Source organism: Stenella coeruleoalba, assembly GCF_951394435.1.
Source record: "Stenella coeruleoalba genome assembly, chromosome: 11".
NCBI classification, from domain to species: Eukaryota; Metazoa; Chordata; class Mammalia; order Artiodactyla; family Delphinidae; genus Stenella; species Stenella coeruleoalba.
In genome coordinates, this window is record NC_137157.1 from 38112076 (window position 1) to 38138498 (window position 26423).

General features: G+C 36.4%; 1 protein-coding gene across 1 annotated transcript in view; it reads right to left on the reverse strand.

Moving 5' to 3' along the window:
• The window catches only part of PTPRQ (protein tyrosine phosphatase receptor type Q), a gene marked incomplete at its 5' end in the record, with an annotated part of 196504 nt that overhangs the window by 74535 nt on the left and 95546 nt on the right, over positions 1 to 26423 (reverse strand). Inside the window, 1 exon segment of the mRNA XM_079936915.1 lies at positions 16590 to 16913. Within this exon segment, the coding sequence (XP_079793041.1) occupies positions 16590 to 16913 (324 nt within the window).

The following is a 26423-nucleotide window of genomic DNA, read 5'->3' on the forward strand; positions in this document are numbered from 1 at the left end:
ATAGACTTTGAAACATGAGAAGGATTTCAATAATCAGAGGGGCAGGTTTGGGGGCACTTCTTTGCTAAGAAGGTCCTAAGCAAAGCCACAAAGATATAAACAATGGGATCCACAGACAGAATATTATTTCTGCAGAATGGCTTTCTTATGCTTATTAATCTTATGCTTATGCTTATTATTTTATAATTGAAAAATATAACTCTAGGAAGGGGTCCACACACTTCACCAGACTGTCCAAGTAATGCATGGTACAAAAAAAAATCAGAACCCCTAAATTTAAGGAATAGAGATATCACAGAAAGACCAGCATTAATGGAGGGATAGGGTAGGGAACAAGCCTCAGGCAGTCATTTGGGAACTAAGTTAGGGAGCACTCGATTCTTAAAGCGTTTGAAGTTCATTCTTTAAACAACGGGATGTCACTGAAAGTTCTGAGAAGGGAAGTATTTTTCTAATGATTTAGGAAGAAATCTGATGCAGCTATGAAAAAGATATGTGCTCTGAAGCAATGAGTCCAGATAGGCTATTTCCAAAAAGCCAGGTGAGATCTGATGAGACCCAAAAGTAGAAGAGTGACAGTAGGGAGAGATAGGAGGAGATGAATCCCAGAGCCCTTAGAAAATCTAATAAAAAGAACTGAAGGGCAGATGAGATGTGAAATAGAGGAATGTAGTAAAAGCTAACTCATGTATTAATACTGGGAGAGTATTGCTAGAATTCACAACAACAGCACGTTCAGGAACAGACACTAGTTTTGGTAGGGATAAGACTATGGCAGGAGATGATACATTTGGTCTGTACTCATTAAGTCTGAGATACTCACAAGGATTCAGATGCCTGCCTGGCAACTGGAAAGATGAGCCTAGAACCAGGGAGACAGGACCAAGATGGAAAAGGGTTTTTAAAAATTTTCAGATAATTCCTTACAAATTGGGATAGTATAAATATGGCAAGTATATCTGGTTCAAGTGAGTCACAGGCTCTGAAGAAAGACAAAAGTTTTATTCCAACGCCAGGTAGCTGTTCAAGATGCTAATAGTAGTGACAATCTCTGAACTATGAATGAGTTGTTGGTACTTAGAACATTTCCAAGAGAGATGATATTATATGTTTTGGAATTTGGGAGCCCAGCTCAGCCCATAAAGGTATTTTTTAATAGTAGCATTGAAATAATTTAAAGAAGTACTCAAATGTTACTATAGAGGACTCTAGGAAATATGTATAAGAAAGTTTCTGTGGGAAAATGCTTTTGGGGTGACAAACATATATATCCTTCCTACTTGTACCTTTTCTGAACTTTGTGTAATACTCTGAACATTGACTCAGAGATCCAGTCTATATGGCCTCCAGGGGAGAGAGTGAGGAGGGGATGCTCCTGGATTCAGAGGTATGATAAGCTGAGAGGTGTTAAAAATAATGACAGGATTAGGCACATGATTTCTCTGGTGACTAAATGTAGAGAGATCATGGAATCTCAGCACTTAAACACACCCTGCATGTCCTGAGATCTTCAGTCTTATTCTAACTTTAGGATCCTAGATTTGGGAAAACTGCCTCAAATTGTAGCATAATTCATTAGATAACTATACACATAACAAATGAGAGCTATAGGAGGTCTCCTGCCACCAGCATAATTGTTTTTGGATGCCCTCACAGAATAACGCACTCCATATTCAAAAGTGGCAACTCTCTTTCCTTCCCAAGCTGGATATTCCTTAGAAATAAGGAGTGGACAGGCTTCAGGATGAGGTACACCATTACTGATCATCATTATATACTTTCCTCATGGAGAAATGGCTCTGAAAAATGTAAGATGTTTTGTGGGTTTCAATGGCCTGTCTCCTGCCTTTGACTCTGTAAAAGGGGATGGGCTAGAAGCTATTAAGGTGGCTATTGATTAATATTTTAATTATTTATCCTTTATTAATGTTTTTGCAAAACCTGCCTTCTAGCTCTGTATGGACCATTGTGGAGAGGAAGAATTTTCTGACAGGCTGCACGTTTCAAGTGGTATGAGACAGGAAAATATTTTAGCCTACCTTTTCCTTTATTTCTACCAAAATGTTCTGTTGGCTTTTAGGTGAAATTTATGCATTTATCCAATCAATATTTATTGAGCATCTTCTATGTGCCAGGGACTGGGAAGACACCAAGCTTATAGAATTGATCAAGGTAGCTGTGGACCTATCCATATAGAGCTTCTAGTATGTACCCACTCTTCTTCACTCAGCAACTGTTTATTGAACACCTACTCAAGGCAGGTATTTTTGAGGTGCTGGGAATAGAGAAGAAAACCAAAGATACAAAGATCATGGAACCACTATTTCAGTGGAGAGAGACAAATAATATGTAAGTATATTATAAAAAAATTATATAAATTAATATATAACATACAAATAAATGATATACTATGTTAGGAAGTGATATGTACCATGACAAAAAATGAAGCAGGGTAATTGGGATGGGAATGTAGATAGGAGTTACTATTTTATAAAATATGGTGGTCAGGCTATGCCTCTCCAAACAGGTAACATTTAAACAAAGATTTGAAGGAGGTGAGGGAGCATGGGAATGTTTGAAGAAGGAGTGTCACAGGGAGGAGAATGGCCAGTGCAAAGACCCTGAGACAGGACTGTGCCTGGTGTATTCTAGGAATAACAGGGACTCCAGTGAGGCTGAATGAAGCCAAGTAAGTCAGAATGTTGAGTCAGACAGGAAGTGAGGCCAGATTGTGTAGGGCCTTTAATGCCACGGCTAAGGTCTTTTAAGAACTGCTGTCGTAGACAAAAAAGATAAACGCCATAGTTTAATAAACTAATATCATGAACTAGAAGGAGCCTCTATAGATTTTGGTGCTTGGTATCTAACTCATACCAAGAAGATGGGCCAAAATTCATTATATCAAAAGAGGACAGATTATCTCCAGAATGTTATTCTTATACCTCTATAACATATATAAACTCGATGGCTGTCGGGATTACACTTTTAAACCTAACTCATTCTAGCAGGCAGGCAAGGTGGTGCGTTATTGTTGCCCAGATAACACGGACAGCTTACTGAGAATTTTCTGTGATAAGAAAGCCGATGAGATTTTTCTGTGACTAGGTTGATGGTAGTTTGTTTTTACAAATATTTTCTGGAAATATTCTTCTATGTCTGTGTCTTCTCTGCTCTGTAGTCTGGATCTTTGGGGTCTCAAACGAGGACAGATCCAAAACCATTTGCCAAGGAAAACCTCGGCTAGTCTTGCAAACATGTCTGTAGACCAGCTCAGAAAGCAGTATGATGCCTTGCTTCAACTTCTCGTCTTTCATAGTAAAATGTCAACCCTGCAATCATTCCTTTAATACCAGCAATCAAAGCCCTCATCAGGGAGTGTCTGCTACCCCAAGCAGAGCTGACAGAAAAACGACATTCAAAGATCATTCATGGTACATACTAACCACTTGAACTACTAAATATTTTAAGTTCTATGCACTAGTCAATCATTATAAAAAGCCAAGGTATTTAGCCCCTCGCTGAGCTGTGCTTTAATTCTTGAACTTTCCTAAAGTGTTTTTTTTCTTTCTTTTTTAAGAAACAATCAGATTCTCTTAATAACATTTGCATTTTCAGTATACTTGATAAAATTGCCTGTTTTGTTACACAAGTGTTCCCTGTGTTAAATCTTTTATGAAATATTTCTCTTAGAACATATTATATTAATCTATATTCTTGAAGAATTATAATATGATGGAATAAGAACTCCTAAATCTGAAATTAAAAAAAGTAAACACATACCTAACTAAACTGATATGAATATATTATATGCACATAATATATAACTGAATATATATTTCATCTGTGTAAAGCAATGAAAGATAAACATTTGATTAATTCACGTATATTTTAAGAGAAACATTTAGAACACCAAATGCTCAAAGTATACTATAAAACAGTATCTAATTATTTTAATATTGTCCAAATATTATAATGTACTTTTAAGCAAATAACATTTTCAAGTTTCTTTTATGCAATTTTCTCTTGGAATTTATCAAAATTCCAAAAATGCATAATAAAATAATTCAGTATTATTTTTTTCTTTTATTCCAGTGTGTAGTAAACTATTATTAGAGTTACATAAGGGGGAATACAAAATTACAATTATGAATGTCAACAATCAAAATAAAGGAAGCTTAAAGCAGTAAAGGTATGGGGAACTGAAAATATGCCAGTTTAAAAGCTTAGTAATATATAAGCATCTTTGGGAGACTTTGTTTGTCTCTCCATAAACTGTCACATTCTGATTTAGGATTGTTTGTGAAATGAATCTAGTCAGTAGTAGGCCAAGATATCACTATACCCTTTCTCTTATAAATCACAGCAATTTACTCAGTAGGAATGATCTATCCTTATTCTCTCATTCCCCATAATCCAATCACTTCCTCTCATAAGCACTTTTCCCCTGGTTTTCACAATAATGCATTTTCTGTAACTAACAACCATCATTTCCTGATTATCATGCTTCTATCCTTGCACAGGAATGTGGGTCTTATGTGGGTCAGGGTCATCTTTCCCATCCATCTGTGTCCCCATGCTAAGTGTGTTAGCTGAAAGGTGAGTCTGGATAGACCATCATTATGCCTAGTACATATAAAAGTTTGAATGCCCCCAGGTCTATGACACTTTGATTAAGAACCAACAAATTTTGGTGTGTCTAATACTACACTTTCAGAATAAGCACATTCAAAGAGTTATTAGAAACTCTGCCTTCTGCAGATCCCTGTAAATTTTATTTAATGATGAAAAATGTTGTAGAAAATACTCTGGTTTTTAGTGCATGCTGTAGTGACCTTCCGAAAGAATAAACATAAATAAATAAATGACCTGACAGCAACTCACAAGACAAAAAATATTGAGCTCTGTACACATGTATGATTTAGATTGTCTGCACATCTATTTGAATTTAAGTTCATTTCAAGTTTATTTAAAGGTCCTTCCCTTCAGGGTACTTTAGTTTCAGGATTTGGTACACTGGACCATCAGATTCCTATCTACTGTCATCACTAAATGAAGGACTCCCATTCTTTCTCAGCTTATACAAGTATTAACAGCCTCTAGGACTGTGAGTTGCCTTAGATTCACCATACCTGAAGGAATTTGCTTTAAGTTTTAGATGTCTCTCAGGACTAAACAAAATCTAATTGGCTGGGTGGTTTGGGTGGATTCCTTACATCTTAAATAATTCAGGGCATCAAGGGCCCTGAAGAAGTTCAGCGATTAGATTGACCATACTGATGGAGGCCAAGAGCATCTCAGGTCACATCCGACTGGTTACAATACTGCACTAATTGGCTATCCTTCACTGGTGTTGAATGTTTCCCTAGAGCCCAGTGATTTCACTGCCCAGTATGAGATACTACTGTTGGTGTATGAAATATTTCCTACCCTTTTACAAGATTTTAATTTTGTTTTACAGTTAGATTTCCCAACAGCAAGATAGTAGCACAAAGGGCAACTATTACAACCATAAGAATCTGACCTATTAGACTGTTTGATGAGTACTGAGAATGACTGATGGATGCCCACAGTATTAGACTTCATTGTATGACCATTTTCTTTGATGCTGAATGAGTAATTTTCTGAGTCATTTCAGGTTAGCTTAGGTGGAAAAAAATACAAAATACCAAAAAACTCTCACTTCCAATATTAGCCATGCCAGGTAAGAATGAAAATATTCTCATATTAGTTCCACTGCTTTTAGGATCAGATAATACAACTTTTTCTAGAGTAGCATTATGTTCATAAAACAACTTTCTACAACAGTGGTTCTCAAAAATGTGGTCTTCAAACCAGCAGCATCAATATTACCTGGGAAGTTGTTAGAAAAGCAAATTCTGAGATCACACCCCCGACTTACTGAATCAGAAGACCTGGGTAGGGCCTAGCACTCCGTGTTTTAACAAGCCCTCCTGATGATTCTAATGCTTGTGGTACAAGTTTGAGAGCCACTGCTCTGTAACATCAACGTACTATTGGAAAAAGCAGTGGCACTGCTCTTCAGATCAGGTACCAATGATTAGAACTCTTGGTAACAAGGTTAGAAAGGGGGATTACTGTTTCTGTGAAGACTGGGAATGTAGTTAGTGGTGGAGGGCTTGGGAGCTGGTGATAAACATGGAAACTTGCATCCAGCTAACAGACACTCCACACACTGGTCTCCTTGTGCCTTTCATGTATTTTAATTCTGAATAAACGATGAAGAGGTTTCTCCCTACCATCACTCCCTCTCATTCCCAAAGTTTCTAGAGTAATAACAGGTCATCATGTTCCGTAAGAACATAAGAAAACATCATCATTTCTATGGTACCTTGAAGCTATGTGTAGGAGCAACCTGGAATAATTCAGATAAGGCCATCACCATTACAAAGTGTTAGGGCTGAGATAAACATTGCTACTTCATTCTCCCATGCATTGTATGCAGGTATAATCAGGGTAAAATAACTATCAAGGGTATAATTAAAGAGAAGAGAAACTAAAAGTGTAGTTAGAGGTTATGTGTGTTAGGGCAAGTCCCATTTAATTTGTTTGGGAATGGAGATGGTTGGATCATGTATCAGAAGCTTGTACAATATCTCCAGGTCTTTCTTAGTCTCAGTTTTCAAAGCTAATAATGCCACATACTGATTATCCTTTAAGTTTCCTTTAACTGTTTGGTTTTTAGTGCTTTGCTGAAAAAGACATTCCACTTGTTCATGCAAATGGGGATGTCTAATTATTTTTATTTATATTCCGTAAAACTTGCTTAACAACCTGGCAAAAGTTTTTTGTTTTTGTTTTTTTTGAAATTAAATATAGAGTTCACCTAATCAAACTTACAAGCTTTTGCACAGCAAAGGAAACCGTAAACAAAACAAAAAGATAACCTACAGAATGGGAGAAAATATTTGCAAATGATGCGACTGACAAGGGCTTAATTTCCAAAGCATACAAACAGCTTATACAACTCAACAACAAAAAAACCACCCAATTGAAAAATGGGCAGAAGATCTACATAGACATTTCTCCAAAGAAGAAATACAAATGGCCAATAGGCACATGAAAAGATGCTCAACATCACTAATTATTAGAGAAATGCAAATAGAAACTACAATGAGGTATCTCCTCACACCAGTCAGAATGGCCATCATCAAAAATCTACAAAAAATAAACGCTGGAGAGGGTGTGGAGAAAAGGGAAACTTCCTACACTGTTGGTGGGAATGTTAAGTTGTTACAGCAACTGTGGAAAATAGTATGGAGTTTCCTCAGGAAACAAAAAACAGAATTACCATATGATCCAGCACTCCCACTCCTGGCAAATATCCAGACAAAACTCTAATTCAAAAAGATACCTGCACCTTTATGTTCACAGCAGCACTGTTCACAACAGTCAAGACATGGGAACAACCTAAATGTCCACTGACAGATGAATAGATAAAGAAGATGTGGTACATATATACAATGGAATACTACTCAGCCATAAAAAAGAATGAAATAATGCCATTTGCAGCAACATGGATGCAAGTAGAGATTATCATACTAAGTTAACTAAATCATAAAGACAAATACCATATGTTATCACTTATATATGGAATCTAAAATATGACACAAATGAACCTACCTATGAAACAGAAGGAGACTCATGGACATAGAGAATAGACTTGTAACCACAAGCCAAGGGGGAGGGGGTTGGGGGAGGGACTGACTGAGAGGTTGGGGTTATAGCTATTATATATGGAATGGATAAACAACAAGGTCCTACTGTATAGCCCAGAGAACTATATTCAATATCCTATGATAAATCATAATGGAAAAGAATATAAAAAAAGAATGTATACACAACTGAATCACTTTGCTGTACAGCAGAAATTAACACAATGTTGTAAACCAACTATACTTCAATAAAAAAATTTTTAAAAAAGAGCTGAATGCTTTATTAAATAGTTTAATTTTACATGCATTCTGTTAGTTCCTTTAAATTAGGGTTTCACCTATCTTCTCTTTGTATACTACTTAGCACCCTTCCATCTCTTAGTACTTTCATACCACCATGAGGCTTTGCCCAAGTCTTTGTCAAGATCTAAGAGCACAGGCTCTAACCTAGAAATGAATGAGGTTCATGAATAAATCAATGTGTGTACAGTTCTTAGAATAGTACCAGCACATAATAAACACCTGATAAGCTTAGCTATTTCTGTCATTATTCTTAACTATGCAGCCAAGGAGTCTCAGCTCAGGTACTGGGCCCAACCCAAAGGTGCCTTCAACTACCAGACATAGCAATCCTATGGTTTTTTCAGAAATGGGAGTTTTCCATAGTCAAATCAGAGTTCTCCCTTCTTCCTTAATAAATGCAGAAGAAAAGAGAGCTGAAAATTTGTTGGCCTAGGGCCTAATACTGAGGCAGGCCTGAACTGAGGTTAATGACCAGAAATCACAAAGAATGAAATGTACTTCACACTTCTTTCTGAACCAAGAGAAAGAATATTCTCAGAAAAGTCAAAATCAATTCAATTCAACATGAGATTTGAAGTTTGAGATGAGAAAGTGGGAGAATTCACTGAATTTTTAAAAGATAAAATACAGCTAGCTATTATTGGGAGAAAGATTGTTTCTTCTTTTATTCTTTTAATAACCAGGCTTTCTAGAGGCATACTTATGTCTTTTCATGTACCTTGAATGGTTCATCTCACAAAAATCCAAATAAACTGAAAGAAACCCCGATACGGGCAATAAAAGCATATAAGATTAAAGAAAAAAAAACCCAGGCTTTCTATAATATTGATGATTTTAAAAATAATATAGTGATCATTCTTATCCTTTGATTTTTAGTGATTTTGCTGAAAAATACGTGCTTATGTAATAGGATTTCAAAATATTTTTATTTATATTATGGAAAGCTGTTTAATAACCTGGCAAAAGCTCTTTTAAGTATGAAGTTGAATGCTTTAATAGACAATTTTACATGTTTACTATTATGTTCTTTAAATTATGATTTCATGCAAATATCCTCTCTTTGTAATTATACTTAGCAACCCAGATTTATACATTGGTCTCCTTTGTTTTCTTCATGGACTATCAATCACAGTTTATTATCTCAGTTAATCATTTCGATACTATTAAAGCTTCAATCCACTCCAAAATAGGCATTTATTATTTTCTTTCATTGTCTGAAATCCTCCTCAATTTATTATGAGCATATTTCTTTTCTACATGCAGTAATTCAAACTTATGTTAATTAATGAAAAAGAAAAAAAAATCAACAATATAAAATAGACTGGGTCTTTCTCACCTTCTGAGATGGCCCACACTCCATCTGTGGAGTGTGTTTCTCTCTAAATAAATCCACTTCTTCCCCATCACTTTGTCTCTCACTGAATTCTTTCTGCAATGCGACATCAAGAACCTGAGCTTCATTAAGTCCTGAGACCAGCTAGACCAACCCCTGCTCATTGTCAACACCGTTGGGGACATCTTCTGTGCCGTTTCTTTGCGACAACTTTTGGGGCACTAACAACTGGTTGGGAGACTACTTTGAAAGTGATAGCATCTAAAATCAAACTAAGGCCCCCACCCAGGTGGAAGATGGTAACTTCAGGCAGAGTATGATTCCTGAAGCAACACCCTGTTACCTCACCACCAACCAATCAGAAGAAAATCTGCACACAGTGGAAGATAGAAGACTCTGACACCCATTCCCCAAATGATTAACTGCGATTAACTTCCCCTTATCCCTTTAAAAACTTTCATGGTCAAGCAGAATCTTGGGAGTGGTTCTTGGATATGAGTCTGCCTTCTCCCCAGGTTGCTGGCCTCCTGAATAAAGCAATCTTTCCTTTACAACCAACCAACCAATAAATAAATACATAAAATAAAATAAAGTAAAATAAAATAAACTGGTTTTGTGAAATAAAAGAAGCTGAACATGTCAAACATAAATGGAAACTGACCAGGAGAATTTTAATTTTGACAATAACCATGTAAATATTTGAAAGACAAGCTATAGTCAGAAAGAAAATCTGAAGAAAATTTGTATAAACATTTTTGCAATATGGAGAATTTTGACATTGAAATACTTTCCAATTAAAGTCAAATGTCTTCCTTGAGTCCAAATGCCATATTCATTTAGTCTTAGATATTGAATAGGCATGAAGATTAGAAACATACATAAGACATGATCACCTGTCATCTCTGCCTGTAAGGAGCTCAGAGTTCGACAAGAGAGAGAGATAAACAATTATGATGTAATACGTTCAGTATTTAGAAACAATTTTTGGAAGGTGGGAGTGGAAAGAGGAATTTATAGAAGGCTTTGCAAAGGAGAGATTTGATCTCCTTTGCAAAGAAGAGGCAGTTGGTCTCCAAAAGAGGACAGAAAGGACAGTAAGAAAGAACACACATACTTTGCTCTTTCTCTGGAGCACAAAGGAGAAAGAGCAAAGTACGTGTGGGGAATATGAACAAAAATCATAAGTAACCATATAGAGCATACTAAAAATATAATTTTTACACAACAGAAAAATAGAAAACTATCAGATTTTAAGCAGAGGAATAATAGATAGGTGTATTCAAAAACTAGGTTCAGGTGGAGGGCAGAGAAAATGGGACCAGAAAGACCATTTAGATATCTTTTGTAATAATCTAGGAGACGGCTGAATTTAGGGAGCCTTAACAGAGAAACATAAACAAATTCAAGAAATATTTAGAAGGGAAAGTCAGTAGGAGTTAGGTATGTACTTGGGGGTGGGAAAGGCTAAAAAGAATTAAGAATGATTCCTAGATTGCTGGCTTGAACAATCAGACGAACAATGGTACAATACACTGAAACAGGGAACACACAGGTAGGAGGAGGCTTGCAGTGGGGCAGGAACAGTGGTAATACGGGGTTTGAGATGTCTGTGGAAACCTAAGTGGTCATACCAGTAACTTCAATCTACAGGTCTAGAAGAGAGAGAGATGTCGTCTTGAATCACACATTTGGGAGTCTTAGGCAACTAACTTAGAAGACTTTCAACAGCATATAATTAATTTTGCAGAAGTACAACCATCATGTCTAGAATAAATTATATTCAATTCCTTTACTGGCACCAGGATAGAGCCTATTCTAAAAACCCACTGCCACAAAATGGGCTTCTTCATGCCATGAATTATATTTTCCTATTTATTTATGGCTAACATCTCTTCTTATCATTATATAATTGCTTCTTTATAGAAAGGAGAATACCTACCTCTGTTATGATAGCTTTTACCACATTATAAGTGCATTATACCATTTAGAATATATGAAGAAAAATAATTGAATATATAGTAACTCATCAACAATGTCTCATTTTTAAAAATGTTAAGGAGTGCTTTGCCCTCTATTTGGTTTTTCTTCTTTTTAAATCATAAAGTTGCATTCCTTGGAAGCTTCTTTGATGAGGCATGTTTTGCTGAATTTTTTTTAACCTAACAGATGTTTGGGTAGTTAAAATTCCTCATGAGTATGGTATCCCGTGGTTTTCACAACCTAAGTGTTACCCCAGGAATTTTCCTTTCTTGCTGTCTTCCAGTCCTGGTGGTCTATAGGAGATGCACATTATGAGAGTCCCATTTCACTCCATACTAAATTTCACACCCACACTCTTTTAAAGTTGTACATTCCCTCCGCATTATAAGTACCTATTGTGCACCACAGAGATATTTAACAGCTTCCATTGTGCATTCCTCCCACACACACAACTCAAATTGCTTTTGAGTATAAGGATAATCAGAAAAATAAGAGATGAGTAAAATAAGCTATAAGACTTTAATGTTTCAAGTTAAATATTTCTGCCATTTGTAATTTCTGTGCTTATGTTTGTATCTCTGCACACTTAGCATGAAGTACAGAGTAATGGGTATTATACAGATGATTTAAGCAGAAAAACAATTTGGTTTCAATTATCTAGATCAGAGTATGTGGGAGAAAGAAATGTTAGCTTGAGCTGACCGAATGTTGTTTCTTTTATTCACTCCAGTGTACAGTGGCAGATCTAGATTCAGAAAGTAACCCAATGTAATTCTCAGCCTGCATTCCAACTTTGCTCCCTGCATCTTCAATTTGAGTGCTCTTCTTTATGAGCTCAGAGAGAGTTAATACAACATATTTTCTTATTCTACAAGTCATTTGAGAACATCTTATAATATTTATTATTCCAACTGGTGGTCTTCTTATTTGAGCTATTCAAATGTTGAATAATCTGACCTCAAACTAGCTATCAATTGCTAGCTCCTTATCAAAGAAGCTCCAGGTTTTGATAAGAAGTTCTGGGAATAAGTGCTTGGGCACAACTTGATGCTATTAGAGTAACATGCACAAATCTGAAATAGTGATTTTATACTAAGTTATACTGTTGTTTAGTGTTTTCCATAATTCAGAGGAATCATTCATTTTCATTGTTTTATTTTCTTATAAAGCAACATAACACTTTTTTGGAATCAATGACATAAAAAATCGTATTAAATTTCTTCATCCAGATTACTTTTTATGTTTGCAAAATGTCTGTCATGCTTTTCATCTTTGGTATGTAGAATCAACATCTAAGCATTACTTGCTTTCAATCTTAAAGACATTACTACTCTTCAAGATTTTTGTTGCTTGACTGTTCTTATTTCTCATATTCTTATACAATATGTTAGTAGTTCACTATATATATTGTCTTGCGATAATATATGTAGTGTCTTTCTGTCTTTCATATCAAATGCCACCTCAGAGTATCTCTCCTTGGCTTACTAAATAAAACTTTTTTACCATACACTTATGAAATTCAAATACATTTATCATTAGAAAAATGTCCCTTTCATTTCTGAGACTAAATGAAGAGTGACCAACTCATTCTCATAACTTTCAAAATTAATTTATTATCACCACCCCCATATGAATACTCAGCTGAAAAGCTAATAAGTTTGAGAATGCCAAGAAAAATAGTAAGTCTGTTGTAACAAATTCTGAAATATATAAATCTTTTCACTTTTCTCTCTTAATCACAGTGATAGAAAGGCAACTTTCCATGTATCCCCTTTTCTATCTTATTGATAAAGAACAGAGTAGAAAATTAGTCCTTAAGGATAAAGAACAATAAAAGGGAATAGGAGTAGCATAGAAAATCTACTTAACTACTGATAAATTTTTTTCACACCCAAGTACTCTCTGATGGAGAAGTCAAATTGTGGCAGTGAGATACCAGACCGAGAGAAGAAAAGTACCAGGTAAAAGTCAAACTGGTACTCCATACGAAGGCACTCTTTCGATTAGTCATCAAGTAAAGATCTGGGAGCTGGGGTGAAAAAGAAGCCAAGATTATCCTCTCCATTCCATCAAGAACTAACAAATCAACCAACTAACCACCGATGGCAAAGGAACACATCCTAATAAAACTAGAAAAATAATGCTATTTATTTTTTAAAAAGCTCACACCGATTGTGAAATATTTGAAATATTCTACCATTATTCTTTTAAACCAGAATAGGCAAAGTGGAGTAGTAGGGAATTGAAAATGACCAAATTCTAGTGAGTGGGTCATAGACCTTAAAGTGGGGTTGGAAGTGGAGGGACTCAGGGGGGAAGAAATGACATTCAAGCAGAAAGACTCTCAAATTTTCAGAATAAGAATGGGAGATTCTTTAAAAATCCAACTTCCCGGGCTTCCCTGGTGGTGCAGTGGTTGACAGTCCGCCTGCCGATGCAGGGGACATGGGTTCGTGCCCCGGTCGGGGAGGATCCCACATGCCGCAGAGCAGCTGGGCCCGTGAGCCATGGCCGCTGAGCTTGCACGTCCGGAGCCTGTGCTCCGCAACGGGAGAGGCCACAACAGTGAGAGGCCCGCGTACCGCAAAAAAAAAAAAAAAAAAAAAAAAAAATCCAACTTCCCAGTTTCATTTACCAGCTTTTGAATTGGTCAGGTTATATGTTGTTTTATGCTAATTGAACATCTTCCACCATCCTGTCTAGAGTACTTGAGGAAATGATACATTTAGAAATTCGAATTCCTGGCTCACTGCAGCAGGCTTCTGTCCAAGTGAGACGCTCCTAAGGAGTGGGACGGGAACCCTGAGTGGCAGCAGATGCACAGGCATATGGTCTATTTTAATCAAAGGTAACCAATTAGCTGCCCACAGGCCAGATGTGGGCTACTGACATGTTTGGTTTGAAAAACTAAATGTTTTTAAATTTTAAAAACTTGTTACAGCAAGAAATTAAGTATTTTCACATTAAAAAATCTAACTTTCCTATTTCTTTGAAAACATCCTAAGTCCTAATAGCATGACTTCTCTATAAGACAGTAATCAGACAGGGGTGAGTAGTAGTTGCCCCTGTAGACGGCACGTTCTGTTAATCTGCCAAGGTTTCCACCACTCTCAGTCGCCTTACATCAGCCTGCTTCATTCATTATGGTACCTGGCTGATGTCTTCAGGTAACTTCAAGTTGTCCCTGGTAATTACAATAACTTGTAATTTTGGTTATTCTTACTGGCTGAAGCAACTAAAATTCCGAACTTTACCTATGTTCTAATCTCTAAGCATCTGTTTCTTTCTGTTTTCTAGTCAATTAGATTATCATAGTTATTTCTTCTCAAAGTTAACAGGCTCAAAATAACCATAATTACTGACTAAACGCAACCTGGATTTGATTTTTCCGTATTTTCCTTTTCTTTGTTATGGCACTATCATCCTCTCTATCCCCTGCACGGGAAAACAGTTCATTCTGCCTCCCCCATTTTAGCTTATTTAATCAAGTTTAACACGTTCAGGAAATATTTATGGAGTGCCTACTGTTGGCAGGCACCATTCTAGGCAATAAAGAAACAGCAATGGTCAAGACACCTTCTAAAAATAAGCAAATACATATAACTAAAGAATGATCAGGTAATTATAAATTTTCATTAAGATAAGATGATATTCTAGAAAAAAACCGTATGGCTCTTTTAGATTGGGTGGTCAGGGAAATTCATTCTTAGCAGGAATCATTCAAGTAGAAGTATACATTATAAAAAGCTGCTCATGCAAAGACAGACGTGGAAAAACATTCCAATCCAAACGAACAGGGCCAAGTTCTAGTACTTTCGTGTGTTCAAACAACACAAAAATTATCCAGTATGAGTGGAGGATAATGGTAAGTGGGAAAATGATTATAGATGAGGTTAGAGTGTTAGGTAAGAGCCAAGTCACATAGGGCTTTGTTAATCATGTTAAGAAATTTAAATCTTATTCCAAGAGCAATGGAAATTCATTGAAAGGCTTTTTAAACAAGGAAGTGACATCATCTGATTTACATTTAAAAAGATCAGCGTGAAAGCTAAGGAGGTCAGGTTAACGCAGTGGTAGCAGTAATGAAGGATAGGACTAATATGCTGGTAACGCAAATGGAGGGATGTGTTTAGATAGCATGGTTGAAATAAATCATTGGCGGAGTAGAAGAGGAAAAGAACACTGCCTAAATTTTCATTTTCTGCATTCGGACGATGAGACTTAGTGTTTAGACCACGTTAATTTTGAGAGGATATTAGACACACCTTCCCAATGATGTCAGTTAAGTATACTGATTGGGTTCCAGGGAGCAATCAGAACTGGAAATAGATACTTGAGAATAATCACTATATAAGTAGACTTTAAAGCCATAGGACAGGATAAGGTCACTTAAGGTAAGATCTCATAGGGGTTGTGTGTTGATAAAGAAAAGGGCCAATGAAAAAGAAAAAAAAAAAAAGGGCCAAGTATATTATCTCTGAACACTCCAACACTTAGATTTAAAAAATGAGAGAGAGAGAGGAGAGAATAAGCAAAAGAGACTGAGAAAGAGCTATCAGGGAGGTGAGAGAAAAACCAGAAGAGCAGATCTCACAGAAATCAAGAGTCCAAGAGCCACAAAGAAGAGAGGTTGGACGACTGTGTTGAAGGCTGAGTTGTCTGGATTCTGTCTCAAATGTTGAATTGCATTAACAAACATTCATTGAACATTTACTATATAAACATTATGCCAGGTACTCCGGGGAATAGTAAGAAGATACAATTTGGCAACCTAAAAAATAAAGCCTCTAGATCAAAGTTTATTTCACTGTTTATAAAGGTCTACAACAGCATCTATTTATCACTGAAACTCTATGTGTGTGTGTAAGCCTAAAGTCACTGAAAACGTGGTAAAGCCTGGCATAAAAGCAGCAGAGCTTCCAGATACGAGGGGGAAATGTAGGCATAGATGAAGGGTACTTGATGGCTATCAGTATAGCCTAATGACAGACCACTTAGAGGATCATAATGCTTTTTGTTACAATATAAGACTCTAGGACCTTGGTACCACTCTGGGAGTTTGAGAAAAGCCCTAATAATGACTGAAATTGAATTTCCCATCGGGATTCAATTAAGAAAAAATAAATGCTATTATGGTTAACGATGTTTAAGCAATTAGGGCAACCAGTTAATTTTAAAATATAAAACTAAAGTTACAAGAGCAATCTTTACCTATATTTTGAATGATTTCTATGGAAAAACATTTAAAGAGCTTTTTCTTGAATGCAGAAGTATATATACATATACAGAACAATACTTACGACCAGGCAGAGTTTGTGTAGATATCCAATTTGACGCATCGCCATAGCCGGCATTGGTGCTGGCAGCCACTTGGAATCGATACCATCTAAATTTCTTTAAATCATATACTGTCTCTTCAGTTAGGTCAGCTTCGTAGAGGTATTGAACTTTTTGATATTCAACACATTCTTCAGATTCCCATTCTCTGCATTTTTGAGCCCGAAGTTGAGTGGTAATCTTATAATTTTGGAAGTAGCCAAAGATAGTGTCAGGTCTCATCCATGTCAATGTTGCACTAGTTGACTGAACATCAGAAAAAGCAATGTTTGTGGGAGTGCTGGGAACTAAACGTTGAAGGGAAATAAAATGGAAAACAATTGGAATTACCAAACGTTGTGTGAACAGGAGGGAGAAATGGGATTTACAAATACTTCTTTACTATGCACGTAGTGGTGATCTCTTATTACAACTGCCCTTAGATTAATGTCCCCACATTTAATAAGCAGAAACTTAAGGTGATACTTCACAGAGCAATGGTCCAAAGGGTTAGGGGACAAAACAATTGTGATGTTTTTATTCCTAATTTTGCTCCCAAATTCACTCACAAGTTACTTATAAAAACTTACTTTGGTTCCTTATATAAGCACTGGTACAAAGAAAAATTGCATGCTCATATAATCCTATGTACTTTCCGAGGAAGGGTCTGAGTTTTTAATATTCAGTTCCCAAGAAAGACGTTCTTATATTTAAAAGACTAGATAGACACAAACACATCTTACCTATAATAGGTGTTGATTATAAAATAATTTAAACAAGATTATTAAATGAATTAATAATGTATACAATTAATTTTTATTTTATCTTGCACATATTTAAAATTAGTATAACCCTTTCTAGAACATCATCAAGCACACTGACATTAATACACAGAATAAGGTATCTGTATATCACCTACAATCACATGGTCCTACTTGGAGTCATTTATTAGATTTTGCATTAACCACTGGTTTGCTGTATTCATACTGTGTGTCAGGCTCTGAGGCTGGTGTTAGGAAATCAAGATACATAGGCTTATGTCTTGTTTTCAAGAAACAGTCACTTATTAGACAAGTATAATAATATAAGTGTGTTATGCTTAGAAATATAAAAGAACAATGAATTAAGTGACATGGGCACTTTTTTCATGCCTGTCCTTGTATATGTGCAAGGACCTTTTCTCAGAAGCCTGAGATAGAAAGACTGATAACAATGACTTGTATGAAAATTACACAATTCATAAAAACTATATGTTAATATGTGCAGTAAAGATAAGAAAATTAATGAGTTAGAAAATTCATTCATAAAAGTCATTCATTCCTAAACGTATCATATTAATTCAGATTTCAATAAATACCTAATGAGCATCTAATTTATGCCAAGTACTACTGTAGGTGCTGGGAATACAATGAACAAAACAGACAAAAGTCCCTACCCTGGTGTAATTTACATTCCAGAGGTTTATATACAACACAAGTATAAATAAGTATTATATATAGTATTTTGGATGATGATTAGTGTTATGGAAAATAATAAGAAAGGGAAAAAGGAGAAAGAATTCAAGGATAATGAAATGAGGACAGCCCTTGGCTAAAAAAAAAGAAAGCGTGACTGATTAGGAGACATGAAGTTCCTGATGAAGGTGGGGAAACTAACCATGTGACTGTTTGGAGGAAGAACATTCCCAGCAGGGGGAAATGTGTGATTACAGGCCCTATGTTGCAATCATGCCTGGTATATCTGAAGAATAAAAAAGAGGCCAGCATTGCTAGTAGGAGGTGAGGTCTGAGAAGAAACACCGAAGGCTTGATTATATATGACATTGTAGAACTTTAAGACTTTCACATGAGCAGAGGAGTTACAGGCTCTGAAGTATGCTTTCACTCTAGCTACTGTGTTGAGACTAGACAAGGGAGAGAAGGATGAAAACAGGGAGAGTAATTAGTAGGCTATTTCAGTGTCAACACAAGAGATCAGGATGGTGTGAGGCAGGACTGCAGCAGCAGAAATGAAAGCAAGTATTCAGATTCTGAATATAATTTGCAGGAGAGCCGACAGGATTTGCTGCTGTGTGACATGTCAGGTATAACAGAGAGAAAGGAGTAGAAGAAAGCTTTAAGGTCTTCGGGTTGAGCAAACAGAAAGACGAAGTCACTTAACCAAGAAGGGGATGACTGTGAAAGAAGTAAGCTTTGGTAAGTAAGATTAAGAATTTATTTTGAGCATGTTAACTTTGAAGTGCCTATCAGATACCCAGAAGGAAATGTCAAATAATAGATGGATGCATGAGTCTGGAGATCTGTAGGGAGATCTGGACTTGAGTTAAAAATTTGGATTTCCTCTTAATTTTTTTTACTGAACTATCTACAGACCTATTGCTTGTAAATTTGCCTAAACCTGGAAAAGAAGAGAAAGTCTAATGTAATGGAAAACAAGTAGTAAATTACTTAAAGCCATGTGATCAGATTCAATTACTCTGTTTTCAAATACTAATATTTATCATCAAATCTTACTGTATTTAATTGAACAGTAACCTTTAAAAAGGTAGCTCTACAAACAGAACACTTATAATATGACTTACAACACATTATCTTTAGTTATGCATAAGAGCAATGAGAGAAAAACTTATTTTAAGGAAGAATTACCTTTATAGAGGAAGAAGTTTTAGAACTGACTAAAAAGTAGAGTTTCCATAATTTATTGAAATCCCTCAGCCACTAAGTTTGAATTCAGACCTCTTGGAGATAAGGCATATTTTCAAAATATTCTAACACAAAGCAGAGAAATATGACTGATTTGGGGGTTCAGGAAAAGTGTTAAGAGAAAAGGTTGCATGTGAGAGGAGATTCCACTAATTGTAAAGGTAGAGATTCAAGAAGAGGGGGGTAATGTGATCTAAGTCAAGTTTACAGCTTATAATTGACACTGGCAATAACAAAGAGAAATAGTCTGAGGACATACTATGGCACAGGATTACAGATAGCTTCTCAGGCAATGGAAAGCTGTCAAGGCGACAGAATCAGATGTTCAGTAGTACATTTTATCAAGTCTAGTCTGATAACTGCAAACAGGAAAAGGGACAAATTCATAGAACATTTGATTTGTTCAGCAAAGAAAAAAGAAAATGATAGCAATAGGAAAGAGGTGAATTTTTAGATCTATTTTGGTGGTAGTCCATAGAACAGGCAAATGAATCAGAAGATCACAGAATCAGAATCTGAAGGAAACTTAGAGATGATCTTGGTCAACCTGTCTTGTTTATGGAGGCAGATGTCCCCCAAGAATTTTGGTACCTACACCTTCTTCCAGTTTTTCAACCAAACACTGATAGGTGCTGATGCAAAAAAAAAATTTTGCAGCTGTAATTAAGATCCAAATCAGTCAGGGAGAGATAATCCAGTGGGCCTGATTTTATAACGAGTCCTTTAAAAGCAGAGAGTTTTCTTTGGGTAGTTACAAAAGAGGAAGTTAAGTATTCTAAGCAAGAGATTAGATTCAATGTACAAACATTTCTCCACGGCTGGCTTTGAAGAAGGAAGGGACCACCAGGACATCTCTAGGAGCTGAGGACAGCCCTTGGCTAAAAGCCAACCAGAAATTGGGGATCTCAGTCCTAGAACTGTAAGAAACTGAATTCTGCTGCAACCATGTGAGCTCGGACGAGGACCTGTACTCCACATGAGAACACAGCCCATGGATAACTTCATTTGACCTTGTGAGACTGAGTAGAGAATCCAGGCACAGCATACCCAGACTCTGACCTACAGAGCTGTGCTCTAATAAATGGGTGCTTTTTATTTTTTTTTTGGGTACACGGGCCTCTCACTGTTGTGGCCTCTCCCATTGCGGAGCACAGGCTCCAGATGCGCAGGCTCAGCGGCCATGGCTCACGAGCCCAACCGCTCCGCGGCATGTGGGATCTTCCCAGACCAGGGCACGAACCCGAGTCCCCTGCATCAGCAGGCGGACTCTCAACCACTGCGCCACCAGGGAAGCCCAATGGGTGTTGTTTTAAGTCACTAAGTTTGTGATAATTCGTGACACAGCAATAGAAAACTAATACAAATTCACTCTACCAAATGACCAATCTCTACTTATCTAGCCTGTTCTTAAATATACAGAGCAAAATCTTGAGGGGCTTTATTTTAAAATTGATTTCCAGATAGCTCTATTAGTTTGTACAGCCTTCATTATTTTGAACAGATATCTACCTTCCTATAAATCCTAATTCTACACTGAACACCCACCTCGAATAGTCCTAGTCCTATTTTCCTCTCCACTTTACTCCAACATTTATACCGAAGAACTAGAAAAGTTTTTATTCTGCATTCATATTAATAAAAAAGATTGAGCAATTACTCCAAAATATATGTTTATTTATATATTATATACATATATGAATGTCAACCATAATTAGATTATTTCTCTGAAGGTCTAGATTAATTCTTGGAACACAATAGGCATTTAATAAATATTTTTGAAAGTAGAAACAAATGAATAAGAGGGTATAACAGGAGACTTGATTTAGATAGATGGTCAGGAAAGGTTTTCCTGATGAATTATAATTTAATCAGAGATCTGACAGATAAGATGTAACTTCCCAGGGGAAAAGCATCAGGGTGTTAAGACTCTGAGGAAGAGAACATGGCACATTGGAAACACGTAAAGAAGGCTGCTACAACCACAAGGAGATGAAGAGGAAGACAGAAGGTTGGAGATGCAGGCCAGAATCAGATAATGTTGAGCCTTGCAGTCTGGATTCAAGATTTTTAGTTTTATCCTAAGTGCAGTGGGAATACTTGATAAGTTTTATATTGACTTTTCATTTGCATTAAAACCATAGACAAGGGCTTCCCTGGTGGCACAGTGGTTAAGAATCCACTTGCCAACGCAGGGGACACAGGTTCGATCCCTGGTCTGGGAAGATCCCACATGCCGCAGAGCAACTAAGCCCGTGTGCACAACTACCAAGCCTGCGCTCTAGAGCCCGCGAGCCACAACTACTGAGCCCACGTGCCACAATGACTGAAGCCCACGCCCCTAGAGCCCGTGCTCTGTGACAAGAAGCCACCACAGTGAGAAGCCTGCGCACCGCAACGAAGAGTAGCCCCCACTCGCCGCTAGAGAAAGCCTGTGCATGCAGCAATGAAGACCCAACGCAGCCAAAAATAAATAAAATAAATAAAACCATAGACTCTGCTCTTCCCCATGAGAGCAAGGGACTGTGGTCCAGACATTTCCCTTTCTTTCCAGTCCATCACTAACTACCCCTTTCATGTTTCAATTTCCTTTACCTAGGGTTTACTAAGCAACTAAAGGTGGAAGGAAAAAAGGATGCATTAGCTATTCAATGAACTGGAGAAGGCAGAGGAGGCTACCCTTTCCATATTTCATCAGGCGGGATGACTAGATGCCCATGGCTCTCTAACCAACTTTTTTAATACCCTCCAGTGTTTAGATTTCAGGAAAGAAAACTAATGGCAAAGTTTGCTGCACAGTAAAAAATTTTCAGCAGATTAATATTTGTCCACAGACTCCACTATTCTCCAAATAAGTGTTACAGAGAAGAAAAGGTCTAAATAGGACAGTACTTTAACTTGACAAAGAAACAAGATCCATACAAGAGTTATTTCTAACCTGGCTAAAGGAAGGGTAACAATAATTGCAATTGCTTTCCATGTGACAAGCACAGGGATGGGCCTTGCACGGGACACCCAGAGTCTGGCACGTATGGGCACTCAGTAAGTGTTGATTATGTGAATAAATCATGGTTCATGAAATAGTCCTTTGGTTTCATGCAATACAAAATTTTGTCCACATTTTTCACTCAAGTGTATTTATAAAGATCAACAAGAAATAAATCTAATCTGAGGCCAAATATGTACAACTTGTAGACAATTTTTTTCAACAAGGCTACCTCAGACGCACACACAAATGACCAGCAGTATGTAGGCCTCATTTATATCCAGCATCTTCGCTTTTGATGAACCGTGTGTTGAACTAGACTATTTCAAGGCAACCGCCCTATTGAATTACAGATACAAAAAGGATTACACTCAGTTTAGCATGGAGAATCAGATTTCCATTCTTTAAGAATGACTAAAAACCTCAACCTTTTTCTATCCACAGATGGTACTCATTTGAACACATCATTCCATGCTTCCTGGAATAATCATGCAGCTTGTTTAGATTTTCTAAACATGACTGAACTGTGATGAAGCGATCAACATTCTCTGCCAAGGTATTCCGTAAATTACATTTTTATTCATAAATTATTCTTACCGGCGAAATACTTTCATCATGGTTGAATTGAAAGTCTGTAGATCTATCTATACAAGTAAAAATTTGTTACACTTTAAAGGCGTGCCAGTTTTTAGTGATTATTTAGTATATTCCACTTAGAAGATGAAAATGTGTATAAAATGTAATTATTCTCTAAACTTCTGAATATCAATTATAAGAAGTTGCCAACCTCTTATGATAGGATGGTAGTTTGTACTGACTTCTCACTGACCTGGTTAAGTATACTAACATGGAAGACCAAGTTTTCTTAAATCTTTAGTCATGACTATATACATGTATCTTCAGGCAAAGATATACTCTCTTTTAAGCAAAACAGGTGTCTGAAAAATATATAAATACTTATAAAAGTTACAAAAGTATCAACACAATCTTTCCTAGTTTATTAAGAATATTTTTGTCTCTACTAATTTTAAACAAACTACAAAACACAAGGTACAAATATATGATCTGAACATACACAAACAAAAGTACAGTTTACTAACACTAACATAATATGGATCAATATAAACATAGAAATGCCTGAAAAGTCGGGTGCAAAGAATATTTCCCAAACCAGATATACATTTTGCACTAACCTGAATTTAATCAATATCATTTACTAGACATTCAGATTGAGTGGTATTGGCAAGTTATAAGTCTTAGGGTATAAGCCCTTCTTCATACATATATAAAAGTAATTTAGCTAATAGAAACTATCACAAATAGGTGATGCCAGGAGGAAGGCTCAATGGAAGGAGAAGATCTGGGAGCTACAACTTAAAGGAACAACTGATGATTAGTACAGATGAGGAAGAAATACTGTTTTAAGTACATTAATATAGGGAGAGATATATAAATGGCAACAAGATGTTTGTCATGGTCTGGAAAGTATACCAGACTGGAGAAAAGAAAGTCTAAGGAAGTCATAAGAAAGAAGTTGTGGGTGGTGTAATATCAAGTGTGGTGCTACTGAAGGGCACTGAACGTTGGAGAGATGAATTTAGATGACTACTGCAGAACACAGAGAACAACCAACAGATTCACCGGTAAAGTATAAACTTAAAGAAAATCCTGAGCCTCCATATGGCTAGTCATTAGGAAACAGTAAACGTGATAGAAACTGGTTAGATACTGTACATATGCAGTACGATGTAGACTACAGTGATAAAGGATAATTAGGAATAGAGCTAAAAGGCCAAAGAATATTGGCAAAAATGTGATGATTTATTGGGCAGAGAAAAAAATAGGAGTAAAGAAATGGAATCAACCCAGCAATTAGGTTAATAGATCAAATGTACATTGTACATGTCCTAGAAGTAGGCTGTGATTTGGCTCTGATGTTACAGAAGATAATACAAAGGAAAAAATTAAGACTGTAAATCTCTGTGACCATAAATAAAGACAAATTAAATGAGCAAGAAACATGAAATAAACTCTGGTATTGAGATCAAAGGTAGATTTCTCCCCCAGAAAAGCACATAAACAATACCATGTAATTTAATAAACAGCGTCCTCAACAACATCCTTACATAGTAAATTCTAAGTATGTTTAACTTGGCTCTTTCTTATAATGTCTCTCAATATGGGTAGGCGGAATAATTATCAAACGCATTTTTGTAAAACTATTTCTTTATAAGTTCTAATTATTCAGTACTTCTCTCTGTTGGTCTGGCTTAATTCAGAGATAGATTTTGGAGTAGCTGAAGCAAAACTTACCAAAATAGGCTACATAAACATGATTTTAGGTGATACTACAAAGCTGAGAATATGGAATGACACACTTATTAGTATGCCAAATTAAGTCATTTTAAAATATCCCATCTGCATGTCTTTCATGCTTGAGAAAGTATCTATAAACAGAACTAAAGTTTTCTAAAATAATTTTTAAGTGTCTGTCACAGTGCATGTATAGATGGACAATTGGGGACCCAAAATTCTATGGACCACAGCTATAACAATATTAGTTATTAATCCAAAAATTATTGAAACGTAACTTATTTATAAAAATATCTCAGTAAAACTTCTGGGGAAAATGTCACTTTTTCTTGGAGAACTCAACAAGGAAAATGATGATACATATTCTATTTGGAGACAAAGTGAGTTGATTTGTTTTATAGAGTCATTAATTTGACAGCTCTATATAGCAAGTCATCTCCTGAGAATACCTATCAAAAATGACAACTTTGTTTTGAAATAGTTCATCACAAGCAGTTCTTAGGGGAATAATTATATAGCAGAATTAGTCATCTATTAAGACCACTCCTATAACACCTGGAGTCTAAATTGAACCATTGACATTGATGAAACAATGAGAAAGATATACGGGTTAGTGATAATGTGCTTGAGGATGGATATGAGTAAATAAAATGCTAGTTTCATATCTTGTTAGCATGAATAAATAGAGCTGTTTTGGGAGAAGCTTAGGTTAGAGTAAAAGGTAGGGAAAAACAATTTGGGATAAATATGTATATATAAGCTTTGAAACCATGAGAGTGAATTAACATATAAGGGGGTGGTATTTATAGTATCAGAAAAGCAGGCGATAAAAAAAAAAAAAACTGAGTCTCTGTCAATAGTCAATCCAGGGTAAATTATCAATAAAACAGGAAAAAGAGATCATAAAAAACTCACATAAGCCAATAATGTTTGGCACACATTGGTACTTAAGAAATATTTGTTTAACAAATGAATGAATAAATGAACAAACTAATGGATGGATACATGGATGCATGGATGCATGCATGGATTTCAAGAAGGAAATATCACCAATGTTGACTGATGAACAAGTGTCACCAATGCTGATTATAATCAAATGCTGCTTAAAACCATTCTTTTCTAAAAACTGGCTGTACAGAAAACCTCGATAGAGTAAAGTATACAAAAGGAGTCCTGGATGTTTGGGGAAAGCTCTACAGGACAGAAGAATTTGGATTTTTCAAGGATTCCATAAGAGAAAGAGAGAGAGAGAGAGAGAGAAAGAGAGAGAGGAGGAGGAGGAAGAAGGAGAAGAAGGAAAAGAAGGAGAAGAAGGAGAAGAAGGAGGAGAAGGAGAAGGAGAAGGAGAAGGAGGAGGAGAAGGAGAAGGAGGAGGAGGAGGAGGAGGAGGAGGAGGAGGAGGAGAAGGAGGAGGAGAAGGAGGAGAAGGAGGAGAAGGAGGAGAAGGAGGAGAAGGAGGAGAAGGAGGAGAAGAAGGAGAAGAAGGAGAAGAAGGAGAAGAAGGAGAAGAAGAAGAAGAAGAAGAAGAAGAAGAGGAAGAGGAAGAGGAAGAGGAAGAGGAGAGGAAGAGGAAGAGGAAGAGGAAGAAGAAGAAGAAGACGAAGAAGAAGAAGAAGGGAGGGAGAGAGAATACAAGGAAAGAAGGAAAGATGTAAGCAGAAACAATCAATAGAGGAGAAAGGATCAAAGGATAGAGACTGGAGGCACTGTGAAATAATGTAGCCAGTAGAAAAATTCCAGATTGCCAAAATATTTTTAAGAACAAAAATACTGTTTAATTTAAAGTCATGTATATTATTGCAGTGTAAACCCTTCCTCTA